General features: G+C 41.7%; 1 protein-coding gene across 1 annotated transcript; it reads left to right on the top strand.

The window, feature by feature from the left end:
- The first annotated feature begins 7,110 nt into the window (after nt 1-7,110).
- LOC138793557 (keratin, type II cytoskeletal cochleal-like) lies at nt 7,111-10,384 on the top strand. The gene is made up of 7 exons (XM_069972168.1): nt 7,111-7,494; nt 8,446-8,654; nt 9,305-9,365; nt 9,501-9,596; nt 9,706-9,870; nt 9,956-10,081; nt 10,160-10,384. The coding sequence occupies exons 1-7, from the start codon at nt 7,111-7,113 to the stop codon at nt 10,382-10,384; spliced, it is 1,266 nt and encodes a 421-aa protein (XP_069828269.1).
- The last annotated feature ends 5,636 nt before the right edge of the window (nt 10,385-16,020 follow it).

Here is a 16,020-nt window from a genome sequence, read left to right as displayed (position 1 = left end):
TATATACACACAGTATATACACATACATACAGTATATACATGATGTGTGTAGAGGCCAGGCTTGTATATAAGGCCCCAGGCCTCTCCCCTCCATCCAGCCAGGCACAGCTCTGCCTCCTCTATGAGAGGAAGCTAACATCACACACATCATGGCCGCCCTCCATCCCAGTGATGTCCACACACACATCAAAAATAACACTGTCCCCCAGCATCCTCCTCAGGGGGTAAGGGGAGCACTGCTGCATCACATTCAGGAGGCTGGGAAAGCTGGGTGACAGGTAATGATCAGCCAATATCCTCCTATATACACTCTGCCTGGTTGTTTAGTAAGAAAGGAACAACAGAATGGCCGTACAGAACACTAGGAAAGCTGGGTGACCGGCAGGAGTGGTCAGCAGACCCAAGAGAAAACATGGTATAGTAATTACTAGCAATGGATTTCATATTTCCTACTCATATCTCAGCATTCCTGCAGCAGCCTGTATCTCAGCTTCCTCATGCCTGCAGCAGCCTGTATCTCAGCTTCCTCATGCCTGCAGCAGCCTGTATCTCAGCTTCCTCATGCCTGCAGCAGCCTGTATCTCAGCTTCCTCAGGCCTGCAGCAGCCTGTATCTCAGCTTCCTCAGGCCTGCAGCAGCCTGTATCTCAGCTTCCTCAGGCCTGCAGCAGCCTGTATCTCAGCTTCCTCAGGCCTGCAGCAGCCTGTATCTCAGCTTCCTCAGGCCTGCAGCAGCCTGTATCTCAGCTTCCTCAGGCCTGCAGCAGCCTGTATCTCAGCTTCCTCAGGCCTGCAGCAGCCTGTATCCCAGCTTCCTCAGGCCTGCAGCAGCCTGTATCTCAGCTTCCTCATGCCTGCAGCAGCCTGTATCTTAGATTCCTCAGGCCTGCAGCAGCCTGTATCTCAGCATTCCTGCAGCAGCCTGTATCTCAGCTTCCTCAGGCCTGCAGCAGCCTGTATCTCAGCTTCCTCATGCCTGCAGCAGCCTGTATCTTAGATTCCTCAGGCCTGCAGCAGCCTGTATCTCAGCATTCCTGCAGCAGCCTGTATCTCAGCTTCCTCAGGCCTGCAGCAGCCTGTATCTCAGCTTCCTCATGCCTGCAGCAGCCTGTATCTTAGATTCCTCAGGCCTGCAGCAGCCTGTATCTCAGCATTCCTGCAGCAGCCTGTATCTCAGCTTCCTCAGGCCTGCAGCAGCCTGTATCTCAGCTTCTTCAGGCCTGCAGCAGCCTGTATCTCAGCTTCCTCAGGCCTGTAGCAGCCTGTATCTCAGCTTCCTCAGGCCTGTAGCAGCCTGTATCTCAGCTTCCTAATGCCTGCAGCAGCCTGTATCTCAGCTTCCTCAGGCCTGTAGCAGCCTGTATCTCTGCTTCCTCATGCCTGCAGCAGCCTGTATCTTAGCTCCCTCATGCCTGCAGCAGCCTGTATCTCAGCTTCCTCATGCCTGCAGCAGCCTGTATCTTAGCTTCCTCATGCTGCAGCCCTACCAGGGTGAGCTCCATCTCCTCCCTCCAGAACATGACTGTAAGAGCGCCCCCTGCCGGCCCGAGGCTCCTCCCCCACTGCGGAGGGTGTACCTGGTGCTGAGCTGTGCAGTGCTGGGCACAGTGGTCCGTTGTTAGGAGCCCAGGCTGTGTGTATGGAGCGCTGATCCCCTCCTCCTGCCTCCTCACAGGAGGATGAGAGAGACATAGTGCCGCCCCCGGCCTGCCACACACTGCCCCCCTGTGGTGGAGGACACTCACTGCAGCTTCTGACACAGAGACCCGAGGCTGGGAGCTGAGTTATATGTCACCTGCAGCTGTAATGTGTAGCGGCCAATAGGGAGGAGGTGATGGCGGGAATCCACGCAGCAGCAGCATCTCTGTAGTGTCCTCTGGCAGAAACACAGCCCATCTAACTTCTATTTGTTGTTAGATGTGCTGTGCAGCTCTCTGCCGGAGCGCCCCCTAGCTGGCCGGGAGTGAGGCGCCCTGTGCAAGGGCACAGGTCGCACACCCCAAAGGCCGGCCCTGAACGTATGCTAGCGATTCTGAGATTGTTTTTTCCTAACATATGGTACTTTATGTTAGTGGCAAAATTAGGTCACTGTCTTGTGTTTTTTTTGTAAAAAACATCAAAATATCATGAAAAATTTTAAAAATTTGCACTTTACGAACTTTGAAATTCTTTGCTTCTAAAAAAAGAAAGTCACATGATAAAAATTAGTTAGTAAGTCACATTATGAATATGTCCTCTTTATTCTGGCTTCATCTCGTAAACATATTTTACTTTTTTAGGGTGTTACAGGGCTTAGAAATGTATCAGCAAATTATGAAATTTTCATGAAATTTCCAAAACTGATTTTTTTTTAGGCACCAGTTCTTTTTTTAAGTTGATTTAGGAGGCTTGTATATTGTAAACCCCCATAAGTGACCCCATTTTGGAAACTAGACACCTTAAAGAATTAATCTAGGGTATAATGAGCATTTTAACCCTACAGGGACTGGAGGAAAGTATTCACAATTAGGCTGAAAAAAAAATGGAAAATAAAAATTTTCCAATAATATATTTGTTAAGATTAAAGTATCTCATTTTCATAAGCAACATGAGAGTAAAAGCACCCCAAATTTTGTAACGCAGGTTCTCCTGAGTATAATGGTACCCCATATGTGGGCATAAACCACTGTATGGGCACACAGCGGGGCTCAGAAGGGAATGAGCGACAATTAGCATTTCCAGTTCAGATTTTTCTGAAGAAGTTTCTGAGCGCCAGGTTCGTTTGCAGAGCCCCTGTAGTGTCAGCAGAATAGAACCCCCCCCAAAACTCACCCCATTTTGGAAAGTACACCCTTCAAAGAATACATCTTGGGGTATGGTGACCATTTTGACCCCACAGGTTATTGGAGGAAAGTATTCAAAACTAAACCGTAAAAAATGAAAAAAATTAATTTTTCCAATAACATGTTTGTTTAGTTTAAAATTTCTCAATTTCAGGGGAGGAACAGGGGAGAAAACTCACCACAATATATGTAACACAGGTTCTCCTGAGTAGAACGGTACCCCATACTTGGGCATAAACTACTGTATGGGCACAGAGCAGGGCTCAGAAGGGAAGGAGTGTCATTTTAGTTACATGCAATATGTGGGTGTTTACTGGCTATCTGGGGTGGTAATGGACAATCTCGGGGTGTTTACTGGCTATCTGAGGTTGCGAAAGGGAATCTGGTGTGGTTATGGGCAATCTGGGGTGGTTACGAGCAGTCTGTGCCAATCTGGGTAGGTTATGGGCAATCTGGGTGGTTACGGGCAATCTGGGGTGGTTACGGGCAATCTGGGGGTGTTTACTGGCTATATGGGGGGTACAGGCAATCTGGGGGTGTTTACTGGCTATCTGGGGTGATTACGGGCAATCTGGGGGTGTTCACTGGCTATCTGGGGTGGTGATGTGCAATCTGGTGGTGTTCACTGGCTATCTGGGGTGGTGACGGGCAATCTGGTGGTGTTCACTGGTGATCTGGGGTGGTGACGGGCAATCTGGGGTGGCGACTGGCAATCTGGGGTGGCAACCGGCAATCTGGGGTGGCGACGGGCTGTCTGCGATGGTTACGGGCAATCTGTGGTGGTTACGGGCTGTCTGCGATGGTTACGGGCTGTCTGGGGGGGTTATGGGCAATCTGGGTGGTTACAGGCAATCTGGGGAGGTGACGGGCAATCTGGGGTGGTTACAGGTAATCTGGGGTGGTTACAGGTAATCTGGGGTGGTTACGGGTAATCTGGAGTGGTTACAGTTTATCCGGGGCGACTTTTGACTTTGGTGACGGGTAAAAAAGTGCTGTCACCATTTGGAACAAGCAATCAGTGGTATATAGTATATACCGCTGATCGATTGTACTGGGACCACACCGGGTGGTCCCCGATCATTGCCCCATGCTCTCTGCCACCTCCGGTGGTGGAGAGAATGGAGCTTTGATCATTTTTAGGAATCCATCACTGTGAACAGAGTCTGTTCACAGAGATGGCGGCGGCCGTCTTGGATCAGATGGCCGCCCAGGGAGGGTCAGTGACCAGGTCACTAGGGTTAATTCTGGGGACAGGGGGGGGACATGTTTTCATCTCCTCTCACTGTGGATTCACTGTGAGAAGAGATGAAAGTGTTCAGCTGCGCTGGCAATGCCTGTTAACGGTGGCCGCCGTTATACTGGTAATAACGGCGATCGCCGGTGAGGGGACTGGCCGATTGCTGAGAGGAGGGGGCTGCGGGCATTACCGGCGCCGCTGCACTATTCTGCGCCATCGCCATAAAGAGCTGATGGCAGCAGAATAGAGCCCATTAGTGATCGCCGTAAAAATCCGTATCGGCGGTCACTAATAACATAATACATGTATTCTCTGGGTCGCTACGGTTACGGCGATACCACATTGGTGTAGGTTTCTTTAACTATTACCGCTTTGGCGCAATAGAAACTATCTTCCTAGCAAAAACCCACAAAAACTGTCGCTGCATTGCAAGATCCATAGCGTTCTCATCTTTTGCGCGACAGAGCTGGTTTTGGGCTTATTTTTTGTGGGAAGATCTGTAGTTTCTATTGTTTCTATTGTTTCTATAACATATTTTCTAAAGCAGATTGATAAAATACTGCTATTCTGGTACTGTTTTTAAAAAAAAAAAAAAGTACAGCGTGTGTCGTGCGGTGTATTTATTGATATAGTTTTATAGATTGGGTCATTACGGACGTAACGATACCAAATATGTATATGATTTGTGTTTTTGATCACTTTTATGTCACGTTTTATTGTGTATGGGGAATGTAATGCATCTTTATTGTTGGGGGGGACTGGGGGGGGGCTGTGTTGTGTTTGGTGCACACTTTTTTCACTTTTTTTTACTTTTACACTAGTGTACATTACTGTACACTAGTGTAAAATACTTAGATCACTGATACAATACATTTCAGTACCTGATGTACTGCAATGTATTGTATCATGCCTCATGCTGACAGGTAATAGCCACGGCCACCCCTGTCAGCATGAGGCATCTCCATGGTGACCCCGGAGACCTTCATTAGGACCCCGGGATCACCATGGAGACATCGGAGGACCGGACGGCGCCGCGGGACATCGTGAATATGCGTGCGGCGGTCACTAAGGGGTTAAAGATGTTCACATGAGACTTGCAATTATGCTTCGCTGTAAAAAAACAAACAAAACAAAAAACAGCATTTTGAGAAAATAAAAAAATTAACATTTTAAATTTTGAAATACAAATTTGTAATAAAAAAATTGTATTTACATTAAAAAACATTTACAAACATTTACAAACTTAATTACTGATTACTGATTAAGTATTTTTTTTTTGTAAAAATAAGACTCATTTAACTATCAATATTTTCAAAGATTAAAATGGAAAATTTAAATCATATCCTACTATGGTAGTCTACCAGTTTCACTCAAAAAAAGCTACCATGATTCCCCTTGTATAAGTGGATTAAAGTAGATTAAGTAGTACACTATTCGAAATACTCATTTTCGATCGAGTATTCGACCAAAAATGCAGTAAAAATTTGATTTCCCTCGCACCTCCCTGGTGCTTTTTTTCTTCTTTTTTTTTTAAATAATAATTATGCAGGAGGGGGTGGGACAGGCACTAGGAGCACACAGGCAGTGAAAAAAAATCCTGTACATTCATTGGCTGGTTAAACCAAGTGACCGTTAGAGTACAAGAATAGTGGTTTTCATATTCTTTTTCAGATGCTACTTGGAGCTAGACAGGGAGACAGTGTGTAGCACTGACAGTCAGGGGTTAATTTATTTTAGGCATCTACTGTATACTGGCAGTGTGCAAAAAAAAAAAAAAAATAAAGATTTGGTACTATTGTTTTGCATTCTGTGTGTACCATAAACCAGTTGAACGCCTGTTGCCTGTAGGCATTCAACAAATTTCATACATTGGGCATTTGGCTGTATACTGAGAGTATGCAAAAAAAAAGTTTCCGTTTTTAGTTAAAACAGAAAAATTTCATTCTAATTTATACAATACAATTTATTGTGAATGAAAAATAGCATAATTAGAATGGAAATTTGATGTTTTAATTAAATATAAGCTATTACAAGGAGCGGTATTCCCAGCATTAATACAGCTCCCTGTGACAGTTAATATTTAATTAAAAAAAAAAAAAATCATATTGCTATTTTTTGTTTACAATAGCAAAACTGAAACAAAAAACTGTTTCAATTAAATATACTGTAAAAATATTTATTTATTAACAGTATTATTTAATTGAAACAGTTTTTTTTTGTTTGTTTGTTTTGCTATTGCTAAACGCAAAATAGCAATATAAAAAGGAAGATTTGCTGTTTTTGATTAAATATTAACTGTATCTGGGAGTGGTATTGCTGCTGGGAACCCGCTAATACCGCTCCCTGTGATAGTGGTGTAATACTGCTTCCAAGTTACATTCCAGAGGTGTTTGCATAATTTTCTGAAGGTGTCATTATGGACTTGGTGACCTCCAAGTGGTCGAATTTAGGTTTCCAAGAAACAAGCATTTTTTTCCCCATTGACTTTAATGGAGTTTGAAATTCGATCAAATTGAGTATCGCGGTCTATTCGAATCAAATTTTGAACTTTCGAATATTTCACTACTCGCCCATCTCTAGAGATAATAATAACTAGCCTTTAACAGACATTAGAAAGCAAATTGCATGTTTTTTTTGCTATTTTGATCACTCATTTGAGTAAGAATAAGACCATGTTTTTTGTTGTCTGGTCCTATATGCAAAACAGCTTGTTATTTTATTTTATAAGAACTCTGTATTAATGTCGCTTTTCAAATGAATGATACACATTAATAAAACATTGCCATAGACGTTATTAAAGTAAAATCACTAGCTTGTTCTTAGAGAACTCCTTTCATCATTATACATTACAACGTTACTTGAGTTTTGATAATAAAGGTATATAGCTTGTATGATGTCTATAAAAGTGCATGATGCTACAATGGTCATTGAGTGTATAGAGATTGGTAACACCCAGGTGGAGTATAAAAGCCCAATGTAACAGATGCAGAAGACATAAGTCAGGTGGAATCTCCAGAGTACTTCACATTCTCTTTCACTGAGAAGAACCATCATGTCTCATCACTCCATCCTCGCCTCCTCTGGACACAAGCACTCCAGCTCTCATGGCATCTTATCCCATTCTTCTAAACACACAGGACATGGACACAAGGCTCATCATGGCTTCAGCAGTGCAAGTGCCCATAACATTGGATCCAAGGGACATAAGATCTCAACTGGAAGTTTTCATAAAAGTGGACATGGATCTGGATTTGGAGGAATTGGTGGTGGTTTTGGAGGACAATCTGGCCACGGTGGTATCACTCCTGTGTCTGTGAATGAAGGACTTCTGGCTCCTCTTAACTTAGAGTTCAACTCTAACATCCAGAGAGTAAGGAATGAAGAGAAAAACCAAATTAAAGGCCTCAACAATAAGTTTGCTTCTTTTATTGACAAGGTAAGATTTGCAAAAAAAAAACCAAAAAAAACTAAACTGGACAGACTGTTATTGATTCAGAAGCCAATCGCAGCCAATTGCAGACAAGGTGCCCTAGGGGGCCCAGTAAGGATATTCATAGTTTATATAGGAGGAAGGGAGAATGCAAACATTCTTATAACGGTGAGAAAAATAAATTCATGTAAGATGCTAAAATACACACTTTTTATAATTTCTTTAACCCCTTCACGTCCGCAATGCGCCTATATTTGTTCCTACTGCTGATGCCCAGTGCAGTAGGATTGTATATAGAGACGTTTGTGGCCATGAAGGGGTTTTAATGTGTGTAGGGAGGCTCCAATGAGAGTGGTCCTGCACACAGCAGTTTCCCCAGGACATTAACCCCTTAAATGCCACAATCTATAGCAATTGCAGAGTTTAAGGAAGTCAATGACAGGATAAGCACCAGTCACTGACTGATCGGGACCTGCAAGAGTCCTGATGTCTTTCCCTGACAAGCGAAGGACAAACACTCATGTCAAATCGTCAAAGATCGCTCTATGAGAAGATCGCTGATAGTTCTGATCAATGCTATGCAATGAAATAGCGTTGATCAGTATATGCAATCCAATGATTGCATACGTAAATGGAAAAAAAAAGGTTTTAGAAATATTTTAATTGCTGATTTTTAAAAAATTATATTTAGAATTTTTTTTTTATAAAAAGCTGTCAAAATTTTTCTTTTACACCAATATTATACCAGTAAAAATTTGTGATCATGGTGCAAAAAATAACGCCCACCCAGTATTGTAGGTGGAAAAATATGGAGTTATGGCTCTTAGAAGGCAGATTGTGACCTTTAAATCCGTGCCTCAATGACCTTCGGTCATAAAGAGGTTAGAAATAAGTAAGCTATGCTATTCGTTATACTGTATGCTAATGTTTTTGCCTTTTTTTTTTTTTTTCATTAAGGTGAGATTTTTGGAGCAGCAGAATAAGATGCTCCAGACCAAGTGGGCTTTTCTACAAGACCAGAAAACAGCCAGATGTCAGATTGAACCTCTGTTTGAGACCTTTATCGGCAACCTCAGGAGACAGCTGGAGAACCTGGAAAGTGAGAGGGCTCATCTAGATGCTGAAAGAAACAATATGGAATCAACTGCTGAAGACCTAAGAAGAAGGTACTAATCATCCAGTTTTTTAATTTCTAAGACTTCTCACATTAGGTATCAGGGTTATGAAATCCATACAATCTAATCCATCTAGACGGTCCATTTAGCACAGAGAGTCAATTTTGTTTCAGTCACATTTAGGCTATGTTCCATTTTGTGGTAGTTTAACAGCCTTCTTGTTGGACAGCCGTCATTTTGGCGCCAAAATACAGATGAATTATGCAAATTACACGATATACTTATTATTCAAAATAACACGTTATAGTAACACTTGAAATGATGAAATACCGTTCTATAATTTGTTACATTGGGGCCTAAAACGAAATAGTAGATAAATTCCTGGGGGCAGGGCTGTGTGTGGTATAGACAATAGAGAAAAAATGCATCCATAGACAATAACTATTTTTTTAGTTATGGATAAAACACTTTTATGGTAAACACTTGAAATTCCTAGTCCCCAATGCAAAAATGTAAATGGGCCCTCACCTTGCATTTTCAACTTATGTGTCAAAGGCCCAAACACCAAGGCCTACACTGTTATAAGCTTTGTATCTGCACCCATAGGGAAGTATAACATTATTACAGAGCCAGCATAGGATAAGAGATAAGTAGAATCAATATTAAACCCAAGACATTAACCAATAACATGTTTCTTGCAGCTATGAAGAAGAGATGAACAGGCGCATGGCAGCTGAGAATGAATTTGTTAGTATAAAGAAAGTAAGTAAAAAGTTGTAAAGAGAAAGTATTGTATTAACATATGTATAATATTATATATTATAAGCTATGACTACCTTGCCTTACTACACGCTTAATATAATATGTATCTTTGTATTAATTGTGTATTTGTTTTAGGATGTTGATGCTGCTTTCATGAACAAAGCTGAACTTCAGGCCAAGGCCGACTCCCTCACTGATGAAATCAACTTCCTAAGGACGTTATACGATGCTGTAACTATGATATTTGTGGTTCATTTTTTACTGAAATTGTAGGAGTGTGTGTATATATATATATATATATATATATATATATATATATATATATAATTATTTTTTACAGGAGATCAGTCAGCTCCAGGCTCAGATATCAGACATTTCGGTTGTTTTGTCCATGGACAACAGCCGAGACCTGGACCTGGATAGTATCATTGCTGAGGTTAGAGCCCAGTATGAAGAGATTGCTAATAGAAGCAGAGCTGAGGCCGAGGCCATGTACCAGTCAAGGGTGAGTGTACAACATGGGCAGTTAGTACATATCTGTATTTATTATCAGTATATGTTGATACATGGTTATTTTTCTGACCTTGCAGTTTGATGAGCTCCGTATGGCAGCCGGAAGAAATGGGAGTGATCTGCAGAGCAGCAGAGATGAGATCGCTGGACTCAACCAAACAATCCAGAGACTTAAAGGAGAAATTGAATGTGCAAAATCCCAGGTAAGCAGAAATAAGTTCAACAACTGGCAAACTGTTTAGGTTTGCATAAAACAATAGTAATTGTTACTGTATGTATAGCGTGCTGCACTGGAAGCTGCTGTATTGGAGGCTGAGGAACGTGGTGAAGCTGCTGTGAGGGATGCCAAGAATAAACTGGTAGAACTGGAGGCTGCTCTACAGAAGGCCAAGCAGGACATGGCTCGCCAACTGAAAGAGTACCAGGAACTGATGAATGTCAAACTGGCTCTGGATATTGAGATCGCCACCTATAAGAAGATGCTGGAGGGAGAGGAGCACAGGTGAATAAGCTTTTTATAGATCATGGGTCTCCAAACTGCGGCCCTCCAGCTGTTGCAAAACTACATTTCCCATCATGCCTGGACAGCCAAATCCAATGCTTTAGCTGTCCAGGCATGATAGAAATTGTGGTTTTACAACAGCTGGAGGGTCGCAGTTTGGAGACCCATGTTACAGATGTTCATGTTTATGTCAAAATCTTTAGTGTAACTGACTAAAAATAAAAATAACAGAAATGTGTTTGTAAGAGAGTTAAAACTAAAAAGATCATCATAGCTATACAACTCCAAAATAACAATCATTGTGTTCTGTTTCAGGATGGCTGATGATAGTTCTGTGAAGATATGTAAGTATAAGCAATATGCTAGTCATATTTACACTTTATATGTCTTTAGAAAGCTTTGTACTTAGGATATTCTAAGATTATACATTCCCAAGGTCCACAAAAACCTTCTCAAATGTCATATAGGCAGTATATGTAAATATGTAATAAATGCTTGACAAATGGGACATCAACCAATAGGGTGCACGGTGTGTTCCTCCTTTTTCAAAGGTAGGGGAAGACAAGACAATACATGTAATTAGTTGACAGTGCCAGTCACACAGTACCCTCCTAACAATGCCAGCCATACAGTACTCTATGTGCCAGTGAAATTCCTTTTCTTCCAGCTCCTTCAATGATATCTATAATAATCAACAATCACAATCACACTAATATATTAAAAAGTATACATCTTTTGTTCACAAACTGATTTCTACTCTTTTGCAGCTGTTCTACATTCAAGCACTGGAGGACATCACCATTCAGGAGGTCACCATGGTGGACATCACCATCCAGGAGGCCACCATGGTGGACATCACCACCATCCAGGAGGCAACCATGGTGGACATCCCCATTCTCATCACCACCTTGGTGGACATCCCCATTCTCATCACCACCTTGGTGGACATCCCCATTCTCATCACCACTCTGGTGGACATCACCATTCTCATCACCATAATATATCTAGCAGCCATGTTTCCAGCAAACACCACTCTGGTCCCAGCCATCATTGTTAAAGTGCAATGTTAGACCACAGACCAAACGCCCAATGAATTCCACAACACTGTATATATTAATGTATGCTTTATTGCTGAGCTTACAGGAGAGTGAGAGTCCATTGTATTTTAGTCTAGTAGTTTTACCTAAATCCATAGGATGCATTGAAATGATGACTGCTTGTCTGTGCTGCCTTAAATAAACCGCTGACTTCAAAATGTATTGTAATGTCATTCTTAGTTCCTAAATATAAACCTCTAGGAAAGGCTCTGATGTAAAGGAATGGAGATTTACAGTATTATACAATTCATAAAGTAATCTACTGCCATAAAAATTTATTTGATTTACATTAAAACTTCTTCAAGACAACAATTTCAATCCAATTGGTGTACGACCTGTGCAACACTACTCACACGGTGCTGGCTGTCCTTAATATTGGTCAAGATGAGAGAACAGCTTAGAGCGTGGGTCTCCAAACTGCAGCCCTCCAGCTATTGCAATACTACATTTCCCATCATGGCAGGACAGCCAAATACAAAATTTTAGCTGTCCGGGCATGATGGGAATTGTGGTTTTGCAACAGCTGGAGGGCCGCAGTTTAGAGACCTATGGTTTAGAGGAAATGTTCCTTGCAATTTAACCATTGCAGGAGCAAATAGAGTGGGACAAACTGCATGAAATGGAGACGAGAAGGCAATCAGAGAAAAGATTTTTGAGGTATTGAGTAACCCTGATGCTTTGTCAAATTCCATAAGTTCAAAGTCCATAAAGTTAAACCTACAGAACCTCTACTGCTTTATTCTAGAAGGCAGAAAAACCCTTATGAGGCAGGTGCCAATGCCCCCTCACAGAGAGAAAAATTCCTTCCCGACTACAATGGCAAACGGAATAAATCCCGGAGTCATTGTTACATCACATGAAATCTAATGTCAGTCAATCAAAGAATGTTGGCGAAAATGTCCTTGATGGAGGAAATTTCTGATTGTCCTTACATGAATATTCCAAACAATACCATGAAGGCTTTGGCCCAGGTCAACCAGTCAGAAAAATGTCAACTCCTGTCACATTGCCTCAACCAGGTGTTATCTATAGACCTATAGATATTGTTATTAAACATGTTCACATGACACTTTCAAGTATGCTTGACTGTTTACAAAAATATAGCATTTTGTAAAAACGTAGCAAAATCAAGAAACCAAGTCATTACTTTGAGCATAGCCTTCAATGACAACGCAGATGAATTAGCAATCAGCATCAGCTGTAGCCATTAACGCTATAGAGAAAATATCTTTGTAATGATAAAACTCAGACCCAATGCATGGAGATTTTACAATTCTGAAATGTCTTCCGTTAGCTCAGACAGAGTAAGGGAATTGAGTGGTTTCCAAAAATTATTTTAGATACCTCTTTCCAAATGTGAAGGTTTGGTTGTGGAAGGAATTCATATACAGTGGTGCCTTGGATTACGATGCATAATTCGTTCCGGGACCGTGCTTGTAATCCAAATCCAATCTTAAACCAAAGCAAATTTTCCCATAAAAAATAATTGAAATTGGTTCCACACCCCAAAAATAATAATCATTTATTCTGAATAACCTGTAAAACAGATAAAACAAACATTTAGAAACAGCTGAATATGTCATATTGTAAGTTACTGTACAGTAATGGAGAGGATGGGAAACACAATGGCAGACAGAGACTGCAGGGAGCATGAAGGAATGAGCAGGGCAGATGTGAGCACTTAAAGCGTAACTGTCATGTTTTTTTTTTATTGCAGAAATCAGTAGTATAAGCGATTTTAAGAAACTCTGTAATAGGTTTTATCAGCCAAAAAAGCCTCCTTCTGTACTCAAGAAGCAATCTCCCAGCCTCCCCCCCTGACTTCTTATCTGTGCATTATCAGGCAAACACGTCTTCATTACTGAGAAGCCAGTGAAGATGGGTTCTGCTCTCTCCATTGTAAGCCTATGAAGGGGGGAGGGGCTGAGGGAGATGGGGGAGCAGGAAGAGGTGACATGAAGGTCAGCTGTTTGTAGACTCTCTGGGCACCTAAAACGCTAAATTCAGGTGTCAGAAAGGTCAGTGCTTATCTATGAACTTACTGAGAGAAGATTGCAGGGTGTTGTGCTTTGCAGAAATCCTCTGTGCTCAGTCACTCCTAACAGCCCCTCCCCTCTCCATAGCAACATAATGGAGACAGAAATCCTGCTTCATCTGATGTGAGGGGGGAGGCTGGGAGATTGCTTTTTCAGTCCAGAAGGAAACTCTTTTAGTACATAAAACCTATTACAGAGTTTCTTAAAATCGCTTGTACTGTTGATATTTAATGTTTTCAGAAAAATGGCCCTGAAATGACAGTTACGCTTTAACTGCAGAACTCTCTGTGCAGGGAGAGAGAGGTTACAGCTATGGAGAGATAACCTCCACAGTCCTGTCCCCTGATGCAAGCCCCAGCCTGAAGTAGATCTGCTATGATTTGGAAGGTGAGGGAGACTTCCTGGGTCAGAGTACAGTGCTGTAGACCCTGCTATGCAGACCATGCCCTCCCCCAACTCCCCCTCCCACCTAGTACAGGGAGCTCTTAAACCAAAGCAATGCTCTTATACCAAGTCACAATTTTTAAAAACTGTGAGCTCTTAAACCAAAACTCTCTCAAACCAAGTTACTCTTAAACCAAGGTACAACTGTATATTTAAGGGTATAAAACAAAAATCCTTAACAAAAAGGGAAATAACAACAATTTTCCAATTTGAAGCTGGGTTCACACTACGTATATTTCAGTCAGTATTGTGGTCCTCATATTGCAACCAAAACCAGGAGTGGATTAAAAACACAGAAAGGCTCTGTTCACACAATGTTGAAATTGAGTGGATGGCCGCCATTTAATGGCAAATATTTGCTGTTATTTTAAAACAACGGCTGTTATATTGAAATAATGGCAGTTATTTACTGTTAAATGGTGGCCATCCACTCAATTTCACCATTGTGTGAACAGAGCCTTTCTGTGTTTTTAATCCACTCCTGGTTTTGGTTGCAATATGAGGACAATAATACTGACTGAAATATACATAGTGTGAACCCAGGGATGTGTATAAAGCTCCTGTTGCAAGAAAGTCTAGGACAGAATAAGAAAAGAGTCCGAATAATTAATTTTATCCTGGAAAAATGCTCAAATCTAACATAAGCAAAAAAAATTTTTTTTTTAAAAGCATATTACATTGCATGATAATTGTGTTCTTTGCTTCTATTACTAGTTGTCATTAACTGATAGCTGAACTATTACGCAGTTCAGTAGCAGCAGGTTTGATCGATAATCCACCTGTGTGCCTTAAATTATGTTTCTGCTTTATTTGGGACTCTGCCCACCCCCAGGAAGGACTGTAGTCCCTGCATCGTCTAATCTTTTTTTGTCTACACAACTACTTGTTCTCCTTAACAATAGAGATTAGGCTATATTTATTACACACTCAATGGTTACTTTACTACAACAAGCTGAGACCCAAGTGATAATGTAAATGACCAGAGCCTAAAGGGCCAGTTACACTGAGCGATTATTGGCCTAACTTGGCCAGTTACCGACCGCTAAGGCCGATAATTGTTCAGTTTAATAGCACATGTTGAAAGGCAACGATCAGCCGACATGCATGATGTCGGTTGATGGTGGTCTTTCAAAATGAGGAAAGGTCAGCAATGGTCTGTAGAACATAGGGGAGAACATTATAGCCAGGGAAGCAACTGGAAATGACTGGGCCCCATAGCAAGCTTTGATAGCCTGCTCCCACACCGATTTACCACAAACCCATCAGGTGTAGGTGCAACTGTTACCATTTAGGCTACATTCATACAACGTATATTTTTCTATTAATCATGGCCGCTGTTGCCGATTTGCAACAACAGCCGTGATTAATAGAACATTTATGTTGCACTGCAGTCAGAGGGAATCCTGGCCAGAGTGTATACGCATAGGTGTGAGGTGCAGAGCTCCTTTCTCTCCTTGTCTGTATACACATAGGGGGACATTTATTAAGTCCGACATTTTTTACGCCGGACTTAAAAATGTCCCTGCATCTCCGGCGCTACCAAGATTTATGTAGAGGTGGACTGCCTCTACATAAATCCCGTGCGCTCCGGTGCGCACGACCGAAAACGTACGCCAGCTGAGGGCTGGAGTAGGTTTTTGGCGTAACTTTAAGAGAAAAAAATAATGAATCACGCGGACTATGAGTCCGCGCCCCCGTTCCGCCGCTCCACAACCCCTCCCCGCCCCCCCCGCCGTACCCGACAAAAAATGCCGTTTTGCAAATATTTTATAATATTTCGCCGAAAATCAAAGATACAATACACAAGGGTAGCCCCAGATCTTCACGCCATGTATATTAGTAGAAGAACTGAAATTTTTCATCAACTGTGAAGATCTATATTAAAATATAACTTTTATTAAATTGCTAATAAAATGTGCGATAGTGTGAAATTAAAAACAAATGGTGCAACATAAGCTAAACTTGACTATAAATAAGATGTTAATCAGAGTAATGTGTAGTGTCAGATGAAATTGCAGTGTAATAACCCAGAGGGGTAAACCGTATTAATGTCCCAGGGGCAC

The sequence above is a fragment of the Dendropsophus ebraccatus genome, chromosome 5, assembly GCF_027789765.1.
Source record: "Dendropsophus ebraccatus isolate aDenEbr1 chromosome 5, aDenEbr1.pat, whole genome shotgun sequence".
Classification (NCBI taxonomy): Eukaryota; Metazoa; Chordata; class Amphibia; order Anura; family Hylidae; genus Dendropsophus; species Dendropsophus ebraccatus.
Note: the sequence above shows the minus strand (reverse complement) of the source record. Positions and strands in the feature narration are given on the sequence as shown.